The sequence below is a fragment of the Hyaena hyaena genome, unplaced genomic scaffold (genome assembly GCF_003009895.1).
Source record: "Hyaena hyaena isolate Hyena2069 unplaced genomic scaffold, ASM300989v1 scaffold_846, whole genome shotgun sequence".
Classification (NCBI taxonomy): Eukaryota; Metazoa; Chordata; class Mammalia; order Carnivora; family Hyaenidae; genus Hyaena; species Hyaena hyaena.
Window position 1 is genome coordinate 704268 of NW_024081478.1, and position 21158 is coordinate 725425.

General features: G+C 34.3%; 1 protein-coding gene across 3 annotated transcripts in view; it reads left to right on the forward strand.

Annotated features, from left to right (window-relative positions):
• YTHDC1 (YTH domain containing 1) overlaps positions 1 to 19548 on the forward strand; it is a 35547-nt gene extending 15999 nt beyond the window's left edge. Inside the window, exons 6-17 of one of the 3 annotated variants that reach the window (XM_039219883.1) lie at positions 284 to 337; positions 896 to 990; positions 2492 to 2600; positions 2678 to 2795; positions 8895 to 8979; positions 10067 to 10233; positions 12633 to 12715; positions 13944 to 13980; positions 14053 to 14116; positions 14219 to 14281; positions 15927 to 16061; positions 18544 to 19548. In XM_039219883.1, the coding sequence (XP_039075814.1) occupies positions 284 to 337; positions 896 to 990; positions 2492 to 2600; positions 2678 to 2795; positions 8895 to 8979; positions 10067 to 10233; positions 12633 to 12715; positions 13944 to 13980; positions 14053 to 14116; positions 14219 to 14281; positions 15927 to 16061; positions 18544 to 18768 (1235 nt within the window). In that variant the 3' untranslated portion in view covers positions 18769 to 19548. The remainder of the gene's footprint in view (positions 1 to 283; positions 338 to 895; positions 991 to 2491; positions 2601 to 2677; positions 2796 to 8894; positions 8980 to 10066; positions 10234 to 12632; positions 12716 to 13943; positions 13981 to 14052; positions 14117 to 14218; positions 14282 to 15926; positions 16062 to 18543) is intronic. The other 2 variants (XM_039219884.1, XM_039219885.1) reach the window with 2 other exon arrangements.
• The last annotated feature ends 1610 nt before the right edge of the window (positions 19549 to 21158 follow it).

The window sequence follows — 21158 nt, forward strand, 5'->3', positions numbered from 1 at the left end:
TGTTACTGCTTAAGTGGAATTTCACTTTTTTTTTCTTGGAAGATGATGATTCAGTGACTAGTTTTCTGAGTGGGAAACTGTTCAAATATACATATTTTTAAAAAATCCAAACAACCCAAAAAACCAAACACTCGTACACATTGAGAAGTATTTTTTTGTGTGTGTGGGTGCGCCAGGAAGAATAATTTGTCTTGAATGAGAACTTTATGTGACAAGACTGTAGAAATTTTGTCTTATCTCTATTAAAGCTCAATCTGAACAAATGTACTTTGGCTAAATACAGGTTCAGAAAAGAAGCATGAGAAATTATCATCTTCCGTTCGTGCTGTCCGAAAAGGTATCATTTAAATTTGAAATTGTTTTCATTGCATGCTGCATAAAGTCATTATTTTGCCTTATTAGTTCTTCATTAATGGTTGGTTTTAATGTAGTAATGTTCTGATATATTACATTAAAGAAAAAAATTAATAATGTAGTTTTACATAGAGACAGCTCCACATATACTTCTTATTGCATACCTATTAGAACAGTAACAAAAATCTTAGGATATTTTATAGCTTTGGACACCGTGGATAGTATATATGTTTTTAATAGCATAATGGTCTATTTAAATGAATGATCTTGGAAAAGAAATCTATAAAATTTGTAGCCATTTTCATACTTATATATGAATCTGATATATCGGAACATCACTAGATTAGGTTTAACTTCTTGCAGAATGCTGGTGTCTCCTCTTAGCTTTGCTCTATTATGTGTTGTGGCTTAGCTTTCCAGGTTGAATGGGTGATTAAGAATTTTAAAAGTTTAGCTGGGTTGTGGAGGGCTAATTTTAGTACAGTTTACACCTCTGTGATAAATAGCCTCTGGTTAATCAGTTTGGGTTTCTTTTTTTCAGATCAAACCAGTAAGCTCAAATATGTCCTACAGGATGCAAGATTTTTTCTCATAAAGAGTAACAACCATGAGAATGTGTCTCTTGCCAAAGCTAAGGTATTAGCATCAGTTCTGTTGAAACTATCCCAATCTTGAAAATTTTAAGTGGGAAGGTAGACTTGAGTATCTTGAGTAGTATACTGTGATTTTCATTAGAGCTATAAATATCTACAGCCCATTTGCCACTTCGGGTCTGCTTTGTGGCCACATAGGCAACTTACGTAATAGTAATTTGAGTTTTCTTTTGAGTCTTAAAGATGATTTTAGAAGTCAAAATATTTGGTATAGAAGAGTATGTATGTTTTATACTTTATACTGTAAAAAGTATTTCTTTTGATTTTTGTGTTTTTACATTCAGCTGCTAACTTACTGAACTTTTTAAAAAGTTTCTATAATTAACCATTTTTTGTTTTATATTGATGCTAGTTTTACACCTTGAGATGTTCTTGAAAAGCAGTCATTCTTTTGCGGAGAGTGTCTTTTATTTTTACAAGTAACATCACTTGGATTTAGAAGAAAAGGGAAAGTTAGCTTAAAGGCCCACCCAGGCAAGGCTTTACAAAAAGTACATATATATCCAATTGCTGTTAGGATGTTGTAAGATAGGAATTTTCTTTTATGTTTTTGCTACAGAAGTACCTATGTTTGTTACATCATTATAAAATTTTTCTTTTTTTTGATTTAAAATGAATTGTTATGGCCTCTACTGATTTTTAGAAAATTAATGAATTTTTCTAACTATATTTTTGTCAGTGTTACTATCTTACATTTATTACATCAGTGATTGCCCATCAAACTAGATGGAATAATAAACCAAATAGCTATCTGGTGGAAGTTTATTCTGTTCCTCTGCTAGAGTAAATTTAGGCAGAAGTAATTAAGCACTTAGTATGCATGAGATCTAGTTTGTATGACTAGATTGACTGAATTAGAGCTTCGGCTTTACCTTACCATGCTAATTCTTTTAATCTTTTTTCATGAACAAGTAATAGATTAAAATATTTTAGAAATTAATAACTTTGGTCTGCTTTGTGTACAACAGAGACCTCTTTAGTCAAACTATTAATGCATAAAAATTTGAACTTAAATAGGAAAAATGAGAAATACTAGAAACTGGATAGAAATTCCCCACTTAGAATTTACCAATACAGTATTTTTAATTATTCTGATTAGCCAGTTTTTTAAGGAGAAAAATGTACATGTTGTGAATCGCATGTTGTGATTCACTTTCAAGCATGTTTTTACCGTAGTAAATGGTTGTGATACTAATTATAGGTGGTTGTTTCTGTTATGTAGAATTGTATCTAGCTCATAAGACTTGACATCCTCCCTCTAAAATCTTTAATGATTTTGTTAAGGTTGTGAATTTTCTTCATAATTTTTCTGAGTTTTTAAATTAGTACATTATTTTGATTGCTGATAAGTAAGACCTTTCTTAATGATGGCTTACTTGAATTTAAAATACAACAGTATTAGTAGCCTTGGTCTTTTCCAGACATAATTGCAATGATGAAAGATTTGCATTAATTTCAGTCTCATCTTTACATCATTTGTGTAGGGTGTTTGGTCCACGCTGCCAGTAAATGAGAAGAAATTAAATGCTGCTTTCAGATCTGCAAGGAGTGTTATCTTAATATTTTCTGTCAGAGAGAGTGGAAAATTTCAAGGTAAGAATAAAATAATTTGGATATATAAAAACATCGTTTATGTTAGCACCTATTTATTGTGATTTTGATCCCCTTAGGATTTGCAAGACTTTCTTCAGAGTCACATCATGGAGGATCCCCTATACACTGGGTGCTTCCAGCAGGAATGAATGCCAAAATGTTGGGAGGAGTTTTTAAAATTGACTGGATTTGCAGGTAAATTATATATTTTAGTGTAGTTAATTAAATCTACACTAAATGGCTGCCAGTTGGTAGTAATGTTAAAACTCCACAGTTGTTTAGCTTTAATTTATTTTCATGATTATACTCTCTTTTTTCGGTCTCATTCTTTTTTTTTTTTAATTAAAAAATTTTTTTTAATGTTTTATTTATTTCTGAGAGAGAGAGAGAGAGCGCATGAGCAGGGGAGGGTCAGAGAGAGAGGGAGATACAGAATCTGAAGCAGGCTCCAGGTTCTGAGCTGGTTGGCAGCACAGAGCCCGATGCGGGGCTCGAACCCATGACCTGCGAGATCATGACCTGAGCCGAAGCTGGACGCTTAACCGACTGAGCCACCCAGGCGCCCCTTTTCGGTCTCATTCTTAGGCTCATTTTTTGGATCCAAAAAATTTAACAGTGTTAAAGTAAAAATTAACATCAATAGGTTTTGCTTATCTTGTTCACTGTCTTTATAATCTCATATAGGATGTACTACTCTTGATGTGTAGTCAAGAGTTTTATGTAGTTCATTTGTACTCTGTATTAGTAATATAGCAGTAAGTTTGTCATGAATTAGACAATTGGCTGGAATGTTACCTGGAAAGATTTATGTGATTTTGGTGATTTAACATGTCAGTTAGTAACTGAAATAGGAAAATAGCTACTCTTTAACTTGGCTCATATTTTGGAGGTAATTAATTTTGTTGTGAACAAGTACTTTTTTGTAAGGAAGTTAGCAAAACATATTTAGTTGGCATTATATTTTGAAAACGGTGTGATTAAATGTACTGAGTATCTGCAGTGTTGCTGTCCAAAAGGAGATGTTCTATAAATATAAAATGTGTAAGTGGCTACTTAAAAATTTAAAATCCCTACGAATGGTGTAATTAAGATTTAAATATGTTTATTAGAAATAACTGAGTTATTAAAATAATTTTTATGTTCTTAACTGAGTGTGCATTGTTAGAAAATTATTAAATAAATTTAGGTGAATACAAACTTTAACACTTCATGAAATGGACAGTCTCCTGTGGAGAGCTGCAAAATGGGGCAGAAAGCAGAGAGCTTTTTAATTTTTTTATGTTTATTTTTACTTTTGAGAGAGAGAGGCTGAGTGCAAGTGGGGAAGGGGCAAAGAGAGGGAGAGATCCAGAATCTTAAGCAGGCACCAGGCTCTGAGCTATCAGCACAGAGCCTGATATGGGGCTCAAACTCATGACTCATGGGATCATGACCTGAGCCAATGTCGGACGCTTAACTGACTGAGCCACCCAGGTACCCCAGAAAGCTTTTCTAGGATAAAGAAAAAGGGAGAGAGAAATAGAAAGTGTCAGATTGGCTAGGGCTACATTGTCAACCTTATTTGGAGTGAGAAAGCCTAGACTAAAGGTAGGTGGCTTATTGTTTGGAGATTGACTAATTGGATATATTACATTTCTGGTCAAGTTGAGCAGAACACAAAAGTCATACCTAAGCTTCTGTTTGTTGGCATGGCACCTCTAGCAGGAGTAGCTACATTTTGGACCTAGAAAGTTATTTTAACATAAAAAACTAATTATTTGAGTGAACTTTATATGCATGCACACATCTATTGCCTATAAAATTAATTTCAGTAAAAACTATTACTTGAAACAGGCCATATGTGTTTTAAAAGTTAAAATTAGCTTAGGTGTTGGATTTTGATGAGGATGGAGGAATTGGATAACAATGAAAAATGCTATTCATATTCTGGAAGGCAGACTAGGAAGAACATGGAAACACAAGCAGAAACCATGGGGTTTAGGAGCTGGAAAAGTGGGGGGAGGGTATGTATGTGAGTGGGATAGGGAGCTCCCCCCTTTTTTTTTAAATGAAGCAGATGATAAAGCAGAAGACAGAGATGAACAGTAATGTGAGCCAGTCTAAGGAATTAAACGTTTATGTATGGGACTGTGAACATAACATGGACAATAATATAGTGAAAATAGTGTATTAGGTTGATTATTGATAGAGTAGCAAAACTGCATAAAAATATACCATTATTGCTCCTCATCCCATCATTATTTTCTATAGGGAAAAATCAGAAGCAATCTAAATTCTTCCATATAAGAAACTGGTTAAGTGAATTGTGATTTGTCACTTAAATATAATACACAGAAGTCATTATTCCATGTAACAACATGGAAAAACATAACAAATGAAAAATTACATATAATATGTTGGAATGCAGTGTTATGTTGGTGAGAGTGTAGGTGATAGTCCCCTACTCCATTATACCAAGAGTTTATAAATATAAATTTATGGTTCTTTAGAAATTAAGGTTGTAATTAAGCAATACTTAAAATCAGTTTAAAAATAATGAAATTTAAAGATCTGGTGGCAGTTTTTAGGGAAAACATGGTACTTGATATTTCTCAGCAGAGATAGACTTATATATTTATTTGGATAGCTATAATTGTATAAAAGCCAAAGAAGTTTGTTAGTCTATGGTTTTATGACTAGAAACATTATTGGTGTTACTTGGAAAATATTTGGAGGTAATGTTGTCTTAAGATTAGGAGACAATTACACATTTTAAATTGGTTGCAACAGATTTTATTTTGAATGTTAACTTGTTCTATTAACCTTCATTTCCAAATTCTTGATAAGGAAATTTGTTTCTTAATTTCAAAAGGTGAGTTTAATTTATTCATGTATTATTGTCTTCCTCCTTACTTATTTACTGGCTATTTTACCAGCTTTTTTGAAATGTATTCACTAACAAAAGAGGCACAAACCCAAAATACTAACATTTTGTATAAAATTTTGGGTAGTAAAGTTTTTTATTATACTTCTAAGTTTTAGGTTGACCTAGAAAGAATTTTTTTCTTCTTCTCCTTTTTCCTTTTTTGAGAGCATGTGTGCGGGGGGTGGAGGAGTCAGAGAAAGAGCAAGAAAGAGAATCTTAAGCAGACTCCATGCCCAGTGCAAAGCCCCATTGTGGGGCTCAGTCTCATTAGGTGAGATCATGTCCTGAGCTGAGATCAAGAGTTAACTCTCTGAGCCACCAGGCACCCTAAGAATAATCTTTTTTTTTTTTTTTTTAATGTTTATTTATTGAGAGAGCGAGTATGCACCAGCGAGAGAAAGGAGCAAAGGGAGAGGGAGAGAGACTCTTAAGCAGGCTCCATGCCAACGCAGATGCTGTTGCAGGGCTCGTTCCCACAAACCATGAGATCATGCATGACCTGAGCTGAAATCAAGAGTCACAGACTAACTGACTGAGCCACCCAGGCACCCCAAGAATATTCTTAAAGAAAAACTACAACTTTAATTTTTAAAATACTCATCACTTAGTTCAAGAGTAGTGTTATAATACTGAAGAGTTCTGAGGGGCATGTAATATTTATTACATTGATAATTCCTTGGGTAAGTCTATTGTATAGTCTTAAGTTTTGTGTATAAAATGAAAATTACTTTTGGTTTGGTTAAGAGGATCAAACTTTAAATATACGTGCTTAAGGCTTTGCTATCAGTAATAGTAATTGTTATCAATGTTTTTTCTTTTCAGCTAGTTATGGTAGACTTATTTAAGCACCCTTTGGATTTAAAATAGCTGGACTTAAGTTTCTTTCGGTGTGGTCTCTGGATCACTTACATCAGTAGATTTGTTAAAATGCAGAATCTTAAGACACACGCCAAACCTCTTGAATTTCTGATGGCTCATGTATTTTGTAGACACTGAAGCTTAAGACCACATGGTGCGTGTTAGCAGATAGGAGAGGAGCCATGACTTATCTAAGTTATTACTGGGAATTAGCTCTAAGATAAGGCTATACTTTATAAAATGTCATTCAGCCAGAATTAAATTAGCATCTGCTGATGCTATTGTATGCTCACCCCTTTAATGTTCTTTCCAAATAGCCCATTTTCTCTTTTCTTTTAGAATTTCTCCATTCTTTTAACTTCAGTAACCAAACCGCTATCTAGTACATAAGAGCCTTTGGATAGTTGTTACGTTCTTTTGTTAAATTTGTCCCACTTAACCAAACCCCTTAAATCAGTCAGTTACTTCCATGTTCTTTGGATTACTCACAACAAAGCTAGTCATCTGTAGGCTTCTTCCTTACAGGTGTCAGTTTAAAAGGTAACTTTTAGGATACTTATTCTATAATTATGGTGACTGTGGTCCTGAAGTTTCTATAAATATATTTGGAGTCCTGTTTTGCCTAGGGCCTCACAGTTCACGGTGATACTCTGGTAGATATAATTTGTCAACACAAAAAAATATCTCTAGAATCTAGTTAGAACCAGTGCCACCAAAGAACTCGACCAACTCAGCATATAGTTTTATGTTGGACCTTCAGTATTCCATGGCCAATATTTAAATAACAGTGATAACTTTCTGCAGTAACAGTTTGTAACATTCCTGTATTTTGGTGGTTTGTAGGTTATTTATTTCCTCTCCTGTAACTGTTTTTTAACTGGCAATTTAGAGGGAAAAATCTAAGAAAGTGTTAAAGTACAAAAAATTGTTACTAGAAATTTCCCTCTGGATACCCTAGGCTTTGGTGTAGCCTTGTTAACGATAGTCTTTTTTCTTTTAACTTCTGAGAGCTGGAAAGTTAAAAAAAGGTATATATTTTGTATATGCATAGGTATACATTCTCGAGCCACTCTTGGTGTGTGAAGTAATTGTTATACTAAGAATTCAAGCTTTTTAGTAATATACCTAGTGGGCATTTCCATCATTCATAGCCCTTTTCCACCATATATTCACATCATCACCATCACAGAGCATGCCGCCATCTCTTTTCTCCACATTTAAAGAAGTTACAAATTTGAGCATTGTATCTTTAAGAAAATTGGTGTAAGATTAGAATAAATGGCTGTATAGCTTATCAGCTAGACCGCATTGCTTGTGTTTTTTCTTCTCCATTATACCTTTGCACAAGCTCTCTCATTGCTTCAAGTATAACAGTCTCATGACTTAGCTCTTTACATTTGGCTCTTCCTGGGTCACTTTTCTTTGGGGCATATCCCATATGTTACTTCTTCCAGGAAGCATTTTTTGATTAATTTCTTTCCAAAATAGATATGACCAGCAAAACTTCTGTGTTCTCGTTTATTCTTCTTTGATAGCTGTGGAAGAAAATTTATGAATGCAAGCAGCTCTTTATCTTACTCTTCTTTGTATGTTTTTGGGTTGAGCAGTTTCATGTGTATTGTAGATAAGGTAATTCTTTAAAGCATTTATTTAATTTGGCATTACTCTGTGTACACACACAGATAATACCTTATCAAGCACTGTTAATTTGATTAGCCCTTGATAGTTAATAGGAATTTATTACATGTCATGTTTGTCTTTAGCATTATGCTGTGTTGATAAAGAATATAAAAATACAGGCTATCTTTTTTAAGTTGGTGAGACTGTTTTGTCTTGTGGCTCAGAGTTTAGAGCCAGAGTTTCTTTAAGTTATATAGGTGCTGCACCTAAGTGGAGGGCATAATTCATATGTGTAGATACATGAATTTATAAGTAAACATTTGTGTTGTCAGGAGCCATTCCATGGGTGGCAGGGTATATTGCTTTACTGAAAAGGAGAGGGCATTTGAATCTGGGAGAACAGCTTTGAACCAAGGATAGGGGACACTTATTTTCTTTTGGTATTAACTGTCTGATTAAGGTTCAGCTCTTTGTTGGTTAGTTAATTAAAAAATTTAATTTGTTTAGTACACAGAAGCAAGAGCTAAATAAACATTTTATATGTCGTTTAATTTGTATATTCACTATTTAAAACAGATATGAAGTGTAGATGGTAGTACCCTTGTTTGTAAGCTGAAGAATTCAACTCCGGTTCGGAGAAGAGAAACCATGCGTGCTGGGGTTTAAACCCAAACTGTCTTGGTTTCCAGGCTCGTGTTCTTAAGAACTTTATTATTTAGCTTATTTTTGAGAACACTGGAGAATGGAAAGAACCCATCTCTAAAGGTGCTCCCGCTCTGGGTGTTAAATGCTTCCAGCCTAAGTAATTCTTTGAATTTTAGTCACATTTAAATCAGGATTAATTGCTGAAGTAACATAAGGTCCCTAAAGGATTCTACAAAAGAATATAATTGGTATTACTTTGTATTTAGGCGTGAATTACCCTTCACTAAGTCAGCTCATCTCACCAATCCTTGGAATGAACATAAGCCAGTAAAGATTGGACGTGATGGACAGGTTTGTTGTTTTAATTGATTATTTAAAAACACATACGTTTAATCAGTCCTTTTAGAGATTTTTATTGAAGGACATTTTTAAGCCATTTTTGAAACAATTTGTGATTAAAGGAAAATATTCTTTTTTGGAATTCATGTGACTGTGGCTTTGACCAATTAATAAGACCTCCATAAATGTTCAAAGATAGGTAATTTTTTATGGTACTTTCGTTAATACAATTGAAAGAAAAGTTTGTGATGAGAGATTCTGGTCCGTTTTCCATTATATTATTTACTGCACTTTGTATAATGTTAGAAATGCCATTTAACATCTTCACTGAAGATTTCTAATGTAAGGAAGCTATATGAAAATTATATGTACCCAGGTTTTCAAGTCTGCAAATGAAATTACAAATGTACTGGTTTAAACCCAAATCTTCTACACGTAACTTTGAATCAGAAGTGGTGTGCTTTCATTACTCGTAAATGAAATTGCCGGTGGTTGAAAACAAATCTTTAGTTTATTGTCAAGTTGGATTCCATATAATACCCGATACTCATCCCAACAAGTGCCTTCCTCCATCCCCATCGCCCCCCTTCCCCTCTCCCCCACCCGTATCAACCCTCAGTTTCTTCTCAGTAATAAACCTTCATTAAAAAAGCCGTATGTTAGTCTCCCTTTGTAGTTTTTGTAAAGTATTTTAGTGTATTTAGCAGTTCATAATTATCAAAGTTCTTGGCACACACTAACATGTTTTTCCTCTGCTGAGTTAAGGTGGATAACTTTGTCTTGATATTTTTGTGTTTTGCACAAACAAACAGTCCTTGGCAGAGGATGATTGTCACAGAGTTTTAAGCAACTGCATTTGTGTATTTAACTTTGGAGATTCTATACTTTTAGTTTTTACCCTTAGATAAATATCTGAAACACATTTGAAAGGTTTTCTAAAACCTTCCAAGGAAGTTTATTGGAATCCTGTACGATCATCACCTTTGAGAAGGAAGTCTTCAAGTCAGTCTGTTTTGTTCTTGTACTTCAGGAAAATACAACGAGTCTATTGAAAATCTCTCCTGTTTTCGTCTTGTAAATTACTACTTTCCTATTCTAGGAAATTGAACTTGAATGTGGAACCCAGCTTTGTCTTCTATTTCCCCCTGATGAAAGTATTGACTTGTATCAGGTCATTCATAAAATGCGTCACAAGAGAAGAATGCATTCTCAACCCCGATCAAGAGGACGTCCATCCCGTCGAGAACCAGTCCGGGATGTGGGAAGGTTAGAAACGTTCTTTGGACTGATAGTAGGCACATGTATCAGAATAACATGATGGAGGAATGTGATTCGTCAAAAGTTTGTCCTGCGGTAAAGAAGAAAGAGAAAATCCTCAAATCAAGCTGCATGGACTAGTTTGTGGCTTCATTGAGGATTTCACATGGTCACCTTGGTCTCAGTCATTTTTCAAGAGGAAAATGGGGATCTTTCCTTATGCAGAAAAAAATTATTTGCTAAAGAGTGATAACCAGTTTAAATTAGATAGTTTTCTGATAATACAATGTATACAATTGCAATGAGGTAGGCCTTTGTTGCTCAGAACAGGCTAGAAAGGAGGAAGAGGAGGAAGTCTTTATTTGCAAAAATTGTTAATATTTTGTAAAAAGCCTTTTCTTTCAGGTGTGTCTCTGGATAAGCCTTGTCAGATTTGGGACTTTTATAAAGGATCACTAATGTTTTTTCAGAAGATGACGCCTCATTTAGAGGATAAAATATTTTAAGTTATTTTGATATTCAAGAGGAGCATTATTGGGACTGTTTCAGATTTTATCACCGTGATGTGTTAACCCCATTGCCAAATATTCTCTAACATGTACCCAGTGAATTCACACATCTTGCTGAGCTTCTGAAAACAATAGGTTCTTTCCAAAGGGGATCAAGTGGCCCTGGGAGACCCGGCAACAAACCGAAAAGAAGGGCTGTTGCTGTGTCTGTTTACAACTTTTCCAGATGCTGGCAGTACCTGTGGACTTAAAGTGTTTTTTAGAGGATCGTCATGGTTATTGATCACTACTTTATGAACTAAGCAGCATTTTCCAGGAAAAGGGGGTTTAACTTGTTACAGAATTGGAGAAGTCTTTGCAAAGGACTGATTTAAGCCCTTCCACCCAACACCTTCCCCTGTGTAGATTTGCATACAGCTAAATCTAAAATATTCTGCTAAAGACTGTTGGATGTATGGTTGATGGGATGAAACCTTTGGTTAAGTTTCCTTTTGGTGGAAACATCCTGTGGTAGGTACAGATAATCCAACAAGAGTCCCCATTTCTTTGAGCTTAAAAAGGACACTGTCGAGTAGGTAGGAGGAAACCTGGCAGAGCCCCTTACTTTTGGCCTTAAAGGACTGAACACCAAGATGTCTTTTGAAGTTTAAGCTAAGAGGTTTCCAGTGCAATACAATATTTACAAGTGAAGTTTTTACCTCAGTTTTGCAATGGACTGCAAACTATACTTATTACACCACTACACCTTCTCTCAAGCCTGCCAGGGCCTCCATATATGTATGGCTTACAGCTTACAGTCAGTAGTTGGACTACTATATGAACTGTTACTATCATGTTTTATACCGGTCGTAAATGCACTACCCAAACTACAAGAAAGCGGTATGTTTATTTTTTAAACCAGCTTTTAATTTTCTTAGTCTTATTTATTGTAGATGCAACTGTTTTTATTTTGTTGGGGGGTTTGGGGTAATTGCACTTTGAAGTTTGAGTGAATTTGTCTTGGAAAAGTTAATGCAAGCAGTTGATAATTCAAAGAAACGGCTGGAAAACTAGTGATGCCAGGTTATTATACACTTTTTATTTGGCATTAAGGGTAAAAAGATATATTTATTGCCAAAACTTGGAATTTTTGTTTTTATTTTGTGTAGCTCTTTATTAAATGCTAAATAAAGTGAAGTGTACTTAATGATGTATTACATTAGCCATGGAAGTATATGGGAGACCGTAAAGAGCAACCTTCTGCAGACAGTAAAATTTCACTTCTAAAGAATGAAACTTTGAAGTCATTTTATGAACTCTGTTAAATTGCTCTATTACTTTCCAGTTTTATTTTAAGACACTGTCTCTAGAAGAAATTTCCTTAATTCCTAAATGTTACTAACTATAGAAATTAGTTTTTCCAAGTATTAAGATTTTCAAAACTTTCCTGTAAAGTCACTTTGAAGAAGTATCAAATTTTCTGTATGATCATGTGAAAAGCATAATTTTGTGCAAAGCACAATTTGTGTAACGACGATAGTTTTTCTTTTTCACGTGAATGGAGACTTTATTTGGGAAAGTGTTTTTGTTAAACTGGATGTTTATGTTAGTTTTAGAGCAGCTCATTTACTTTGTTTAGAATACTAAAACATGATTTACTTATTTTGAGTAGACTGCTCTTCCAAGTTTTTCATGATAGCTGAGGATTGTAGAGAATATCTACTTCCAGCAATACATTTAAGGATTGATTTATTTAGTAATTAGAGGAATTAAAATTTAGACATTGTAAGATTTGCCCTTCAGAAATTAGGATGTTATAACGGGCTATACTTTGTACTTAATTCTGTCAGAAACTCTTACATTGCTGTTTGTTCTCCCAGCAGTTTTTGGTTTAATTTCTAATGTGTCTAATTTGTGTAGGCGTCGACCAGAAGATTATGATATTCATAACAGCAGAAAGAAACCAAGGATTGACTATGCCCCTGAGTTTCACCAGAGACCAGGTTAATATTTTATAATCCTGCAGATATTTGACTTATTATGAAACAACAACAAACAACAACACAGAAACATTTATTGTATTCCTGTAGTTCTAAAAGTGAGACACTTTAGGACATGACTACTTAAATCATAGGAAATTATCAATAGTTGTCACTTAAATTCTTCTGCTTTGTGAAGGTTCTCTATTTTAGTGTGGCTAATCTGTTAATTACCTGATGTTGCTAATTTATAATTATTTCCCAAATGGAAACTGCACGTGTGTTTTAAGATTAAAGGTGGTTAGGGAAAGCAGTGATCTACTTTATTATGTTTTTCATTTTCTATGATACTTAGTATTTCATGTGGTATATTGCTTTAATTGGAAACTGAAGTTATATTTTTTTAAATAAAAATCTTTGACACGTTTTTAGAGAGGAATGAGAAATACTTGGTTTATAGTCTAGAAAGCAGCTTTTCAGTTAGTCTTAATCAGAATTTAAAAAGGGAAACTTCAAGAGAAGGTACTTATGATACACTTATAAAAATGAGGCAATTTGAAATTGGTATTAGTGAACATTACAGCATTTTTATATAAGTGGCTTGATAAAAACCTCATTCTTCTCCAAAATAAGTATTCCAGACAGTGAAATTAGTTTTTTCTCAGTAACATGAGCACTCAGATGTTTTTACATTTTAATTTGCTGTGTCTTTTAGACGGAGAGAAAGAATATTTCTTTCTTTGTTATGTTTCTTTCACTTAAAATGTATATATCTTCATTTTTGTAACTTTTGCAGTTTTGTTTTTCTCCCCCTTAAGTTTGCATTTCTGAAAACTATCTGTGGTTGACTTAGCAGAGCTTGTGAATACCGAAGGTGGAAAGTAAACCTTTGTTTTAAGGAAGTCCTATTATAGTGCCCTTAGGATAATTCCTCTGCCCTTACTTTCCTTATGGTGCAGAATGAAGAATTTTTCTATCTAGAGAAAATTGGGGTGTGGATTTAGAAGATTCATATGAAAATCTCTCTAGCAGTTTATAATAACTGTGGTATCAGTAAGTTATTAGTTACTTCCTAGATTATGATGTAATCTGAGAAGAAAATCTGAAAATGGAGTAATACAATAATAGCATCACTTAATAGCATCACTGTATTTGATGGGAAGAATTGAAATGAGTGGTAAGGAAGGCTTGATTATAATGCCATAATAAAAAATATAAATTTGATTTACTAAAATGCTTGATGTTTGAACAGGGTATTTAAAGGATCCACGATACCAGGAAGTAGACAGGTAAGTTGGGTTCACTCTTGCTTAGTTTTAAATTACATTCTTAGAACTAGTTTATGAATTACCTGAATTTAGTTTCACAAATCTTATTCCCAACAGACGATTTTCAGGAGTTCGCCGAGATGTGTTTTTAAATGGGGTAAGCATTTCATTTAATACATTTACTGTTCATAAAAACCAGGATCTGACTTATAGTTTTGGGTTTGATTTTTATTATTGACGTTGTTATTTTTCATTTTAGTCCTACAATGATTATGTGAGGGAATTTCATAACATGGGACCACCACCACCTTGGCAAGGAATGGTTTGTATTATTATTTGTTTTATTGCAAATTATTTCACTTCATTTGCAGTTACATATATTTGGAACGCTTATTTGGAAGATGATTGTTACAGTTACCCATTAAATAAATAGTTGGAGGCTATTTTTAAAACTAAAGACTAGTGAATAATTTGATTTGTGTTAATAATACAAGTTTAATTAGAAAGTTATGGTTCATTTTTGTAGTAGCTAGTATAGCAAACTGTGTTCAAACACCTTCCCTTCGTAACTCTGATCTTGGGCAACTTTCATAATGTGTTTCTCTCTTAGTTTCCTTTATCTGTAAAACTCGCTGGGTATTTGTCTATTCTTTGGCTCATCAAATTAATGTACCCATTCTGTGCACGGCAGTCTGCTTTAGGCTGGGCTGGTGAATGAAATGGACATTGTATCTGTCCTTTTGTGGCTAGAAATTTAATGAGCATCAGTGTTGACTTCATGGGATTGTCGAGAAAATAAATTATAAAATACATGTAAAGTTTAGTAAAGTGCTTGATGCTAATACTCATTACATTTTTCTATAAAACAAGGTTAATTAAATTCTGTTCATAACTTTTAATTTTTTTCTTTCTGTAAGAAAACTGGATATTCTTCTTAGAGTATCTTTTAAGGTACTGAGGATAGCTGAAGAATTCCCAAGAAAGAAAAAACTTGGAAGTTTAAGTAGTTCTTATTGTTTATCTTTTTTTTTAATGCTTCCTGTAATGTGGCTTCTTCATCTGACTTGTTTCACTTAAGGTACTGTGTAAAGATGAATTATAAGATTGCATTCCTTAGATCTGTGAGATTTTTAAAATGTCAAAATATTATCTTGGCACTAACTAGGAAAGTAACCTTCGATTTGCTCTTACCCAATTTATAATGGCATTTAAAAGTTCATTAGGTCTTGGAAGTTTTGTGTTTTTTTGTTTTTTTAAGGGTAGATGTTAAGATGATGTTAAGATGATTGATTCTAGAGCCTTTTTACTAGCAGTGTGATATGAAGTTACTTACCCAGTTGTTGGTGCCTCCATTTTCTCTTGTATGCTGGGAATAACAGTATCTCGTAGGGTTGCTGTGCGAATTAAATATGTGTGTAAAGTGCTTAGGACAGTGCTTGGCTCATTGTAAGCACTGATTAAGGGTTTGCTGTGTTCTATTAGTATTTAAACGATACGGTACGAAAGTGTAAACACGTTAAATTTTAAGTTTGAGTATTCATTTTGAGAGAGAGAAAGAGGAGTGCATGGTGCATGCACGAGCAAGGGAGGGGCAGAAAGAAAGGGAGAGAAAATCCCAGCACGCTCCACATTCTGAGCATGGAACCTCGAGGCGGGGCTCATACTCATGAACCAGGAGATCATGATCTGAGTGGAAATGAATAGTCAGTTGCTTAACTGACTGGGCCACCCAGGAGCCCCAAACATGTTAAATCTTCAAGGGTATATAATTAGTTTATTGTGCACATACTTCGAACAAGCACGTAAAGAGGGCATTTTAACAAACCTTAATTTCTGTCAAAGTAAACGGATAGTACAGATTATTAGATTGTTGGTTTGGATAGGTGGTTTGGATAGTGGAATTCTAAGAATGGTTTATTTACACGGATATTTGGTAGATGCTTATGGAAGTGGTTTTCTCTTTTTAGGCTCCTTATCCTGGAATGGAACAACCTCCACACCATCCTTATTATCAGCACCATGCTCCACCTCCTCAAGCTCATCCCCCCTACTCAGGACATCACCCAGTACCACATGAAGCAAGATACAGAGATAAACGAGTAGTAAGTGGACCAGAAGGCAGAAGTGTGAAGGAACTGCCTTGAATTCTGTAGATAATGTAAATGTAGGGATACCAGATTATGTTGAGTGGTGGACTGTTTTTATTAAGAATGGTTTAATAAATGGCTAATCCCTTTGGATTATTTAGATAGACTATTATTTCTTCACTGATCAATCTGCTCAAGTTGAGGCAACTCCTACAAATAACTTTTAGGTAATAGTGTCCCAGGGACACTAGGAGTTCATTCTTTCTGCACTGGAGTCTTTAGTTATAAATGATTGTGTAATTATTATTGCAAATACACATTTTTAAGCTTTCTATATATTCTGATTCACTTTTCATAGGTTGGATGGTATGTATTAAGTTAACAGATCATCCCTGGTCTCAGTTATTTGTGTCTCTGACAGATTTTGTCAGTTCACCTCTGATTCTTAAGATAATGCTAACAAATAACAAACAGATGTTAAGAAAGGCAGATGGATAATTTTCCTTTAGTAATTACTGAATCTAATAATTTGGTATGGTTGATATGAAAAGCATTTTTTGATCTCTTCAAAACAGAATGAACAAAAGAAAATTTCTAGTTTGAGATTTCTGTGTTTTTTTTTCCATTATACTAGTTGGGTTGAGTTTGTTTATTAAATGGTTGATACTCCGTTTTTCCCCCTTTCCCTCATAGTACTTTCAGTTTTTAAACTGAAATTGTCTTCTGGCACTTGTTAGTGTAATTCCTTTGTATATAAGTTTGGTAGTCTTTGGTAGTTGGGTTGTTAAAGTAGGATGTACAGTTTGGACACCTTCCTTCCTCTCCCCTCAGTTTGAGGTGTTGAGTCTTTTGGCTGGGCCAAATAAATATTCTTTATATTCCCACTTAGATGAAGAGCCTGCATATTTGAGAGGTCAGTCAGAGCAGTAGTGGCCCAGCCTATTTTTGAAATATTTTTTTGGTCTTATTTACCTTCTTATTTTCATAAAGATACTAACTTCTCAGAATCAAATCCTATTAGGACCTTTAATATTCAGTGAAACAATCTGAGAATCCTAACAATAATAGAGTTTAATTTTTTTTTTTTCAGTTATACAGGAAGAAATATACAGCTTATATCTGATGAAATCTTAGTTGGCTAGATGGGTTGTGGTGTTTTTTATAAATGATTGCATAATCTTCAAATTAGGAATTCTTTCTAAGATTCTTTTACCAAAAGTTACTTGTCCTTTTTAAGTTCTGTTTTATGCATCTTTATGTAATTTTTTGGTTAGTGTGTATATTTTACTAGTACAATATTCTTCATGTATTGGAGGTATGTGAGAGGTAAGGTGGAATTGTGTTTTTGAACCTTATATTCTGAATATTTAAGCTGACTTTTGAAAGGAGACAAAGTTCAGTAAGTAAAGGTGAGAGAACTAAGAGTAGAAAACTTGAGCAGGGATTAAGCTTAAAAAGTAGCCACAATGACAACTTGCACCTCACTTAGACAGTTGGCTCATCTTCCCTCTCTGGTTCTCCCCAGCTTTTTGTGTATATTTAAATTTTGTGGAGTAGACCTCACAATCTTACTAAAGTACTTATTTTCTTAAAATTCTAATTTTTTTAGTTTAAGATGTTTTTGTATTTTTTGAGAGAGAGAGCCGGGGAGGGGCAGAAGGCTCCATACCCAGCATGGAGCCCGATGCGGGGCTCGATCTCATAAATCAGGAGTCAGATGCTAACCAAATGAGCTATCCAGATGCCTCCATTTTCTTAAAATTCTATCAAATTTCAAAACTAGCTTGTCAGTAACAGTCGTTTAGTTTGAAAGGAAATCTGGAATGTAAGAACTCCTAATTTTACCTTAAGAGGGTAGACTTGGTTCAGGTTGTAGAGTCAGTGAAGGAAAAAAAGTAGGGTTCACCTGTTGCAGAAAAACATGGATGATGTTTAGCAGAGTTGGCATCAGGCTTGCATCCGTGATGGTTGATGGTCATCACCAGGTGATTACTTTGGCTTCTTTTATTTTTTTTAATTTTTTTTTTTTTAACTTTTTTTTTAATTTATTTCTAAGAGAGAGAGAGAGACAGCGTGAGCAGGGGAGGGTCAGAGAGAGAGGGAGTCACAGACTGAAACAGGCTCCAGGCTCTGAGCTGGCAGTCAGCACAGAGCCCGACGCGGGGCTCAAACCCACGATCCGCGAGATCATGACCTAAGCGAAAGTCGGACGCTTAACCGACTAAGCCACCCAGGCGCCCCTACTTTGGCTTCTTATTAAAAGTGTTGGCTAGAAAAGTCACTAAAGTTACATAAGAAATTTCATGAAGTGAGTTCCTGCAACAGAATTTGAATAATCACTCTTGTGGGTGTCTAGTTAGGCATCAAAATCCTTTTTCTAAACTGTCAAAAATACATTCTGTGAATTAATGCATTAGTACATTTCTCTAGATTCTATTTCTGTACTATACAGTAATTACAGTATGGGGACTCATAAGTTCCATTTCTTATTTTCTAGCATGATTATGACATGAGAGTGGATGATTTCCTTCGTCGCACACAAGCTGTTGTCAGTGGTCGGAGAAGTAGACCCCGTGAAAGAGATCGGGAGCGAGAGCGAGACCGCCCTAGAGATAACAGAAGAGACAGAGAACGAGATAGAGGACGTGATAGAGAAAGAGAAAGAGAGCGATTATGTGACCGGGACAGAGACCGAGGGGAGAGAGGTCGATATAGAAGATAATGTGCTTTTGGAAGCACTGATTGTTTAAAGATAAAAAAAAAAAATCTTGTATTTTTTTTTGTGTGTGTTTACAAGTAGTAAATTTATTTTCAGCGGTCTACTTACAGTTCATTGTGTAGAAGGGTTTATTATATCCCTTTTTGTTCCAAGCATGCAGTATAATAAGAACTGGAAAAACTCAAATCCTCCAAAAATGCACAGTTGACAATTTGAGTTGACACTTTTATTAAAGGAGCAGAATGGAACAGTCCAAGAATGTAGATATTGATTCATTCTCCGTAAATGTTCATCTACTTATAGTGTGTTCATCCTAGAGTTATTTTTTGTTTGTTTTCTTTTGGATTTTGATTGATGACTGCCATGATATTTTGCTTTGATATGTTTCTAGATGTAGTTGCACACGGTTCAGTAAAAATGATGCTGCTATCAAGTATGCAAATATTGAAGTATGATGGTTTGACGACAGTATGGCAGTGTTGTAGCAGCCTCTTTGTTTCTCCCTTTCCCTCTTTTTTTAATCTTAAAGTCACTTTTTATTTTTCTTCAGTCTTCAATGATGAGAGCAATATTAAGAAGACACTGCTATCTAATTTTTAATCTTTTTAAATAAAAAATTTCCTATGTTCAGTAGCATGGTTGATGCTGTCGTTTAGCCTTCCCCTCCAAACTGTATACATTGGCTTGGAATGTTCACAACTTACGTGTGTGGCAGCGGAAGATACTCCATATTCTACATTGCTACTGTTTTGTATAAAATAAATTGGTAAAGATTGACACATATCTGTTGTACTTCATTTTTGTCTGGATGCTAGTTTGTGTTCTTATGCATTAGTGGGCATAAAATAATGCCTTATAGTTTGGGAACTATAGGTACCCTGATTACCACACCCCCATTTTCTGCATCATTAGCGGAAATGATTGACCTGGGCCAATTATGTTAAAAGCTTACTTCTGTTTCTAATATAAGAACTGATGGTGTATGATGGAATTAGTTGATATTTGATTAAGTATTTATTCATCTAATAACATTTTTGGATCAAGTCTGGTCACAGACTTTATTTTCAGGTTTTATGTTTTCATCTTGATATATGAAATATTTTACAGATGTTTTTCTGTTTTACTTTTGAAATACACTTTTATAATTTAAGCTCTTACAGTTACAGACTTTAAAATTAACTATCAATCCTTCCTAGTGGCAACAAGCTGTATAAAATAGAGGGCCACACAAGAAAACAGTTTATGAACGCCTTTTTGTATTTCAGCTTCTTGAGTTGAAATTTTGGCTTTTATGAAGTTGACTAAGCATTTGGGATATTTAAATATTTGGCCACTTTTTTCAATTTTTATATAGTGTTGCATTTACTGTTGCACTCTGTACCAAATCATGATTTACAGGTTTACAAAAACTTAATCCATATTGGTCTAAAAAGGGGAATGCAGGAGTTTCACTCTTGAAAGATTTAAAACTATCAGTGTACTGCTTTTATATTCACTGAATTATGTTCTCCCCGGCATTTAGAGTGTTTTTTTCCATGCATTCATAATTACCAGTTTTACTTCCCTGTTTGAAAAATAAAGCCTAAGGATTTATTTTAAATCTGTCCACTGTGGTAGAGAAGAAAGAACATTTAGTTGGTTTGGGGTGGTGAGAGATTAGAAAACCTGGGTTCTAGTTGCAGCAGTGCCTTTAATTAGGCTTAAAACAGTTGGTAATATAAGGTGAGTCATTTGTTGGTATTCATCAATAAGTTATAAAAGTTAATAGAGAAGGATTTTCAAGCTTTTAAGCTGAAAATTTCTAAGGTTTAGAGGAATCACCAAAAATGTTATTTTAAGAAATAACCAGTTACACAAAATTAGGTAATACCTAAGTCATTTTCCTGAAATAATAGTAGTAAATTGTACATCATTGAGCCCTTAGTATATAAAGGCACTTTGTGCTTCCACAACTGACTCATTTCATCCTTCTATAACATCTCACTTCCTATTATAGGTGGGGAGACAGGCTAAGAGAGATTAAAGTTGCCCAAGAGTACAAAGGTAGCAATTGGTGGAGCAAGTTTCCATCCATATTTTTATCTAATTTGGCATTTTCAAAGAAGGCACCTTACCTGTTTTGGAAAGAAATAGAACATAAATTAATATATGTTTAAAAACCATGGTGCTGAGTTCTAAGGGTATGAAAGTTTTTCTTAAAGCTTATTAAGGAGAGGTTTTTCCTGGAGTGTCTAGTCACTTAGATGTTAACCTGTGCTTTATATTTTGAGTGTTAAGAAGCTTGCTATTAATTTATTCTAAGAAACTAACATTTATTGAGTTCTTAAAATTAGGCATTCTGTATATTTCTGTTAGCTCATTTAATAAATCTTCGCAATAACTGATTTCTCTCT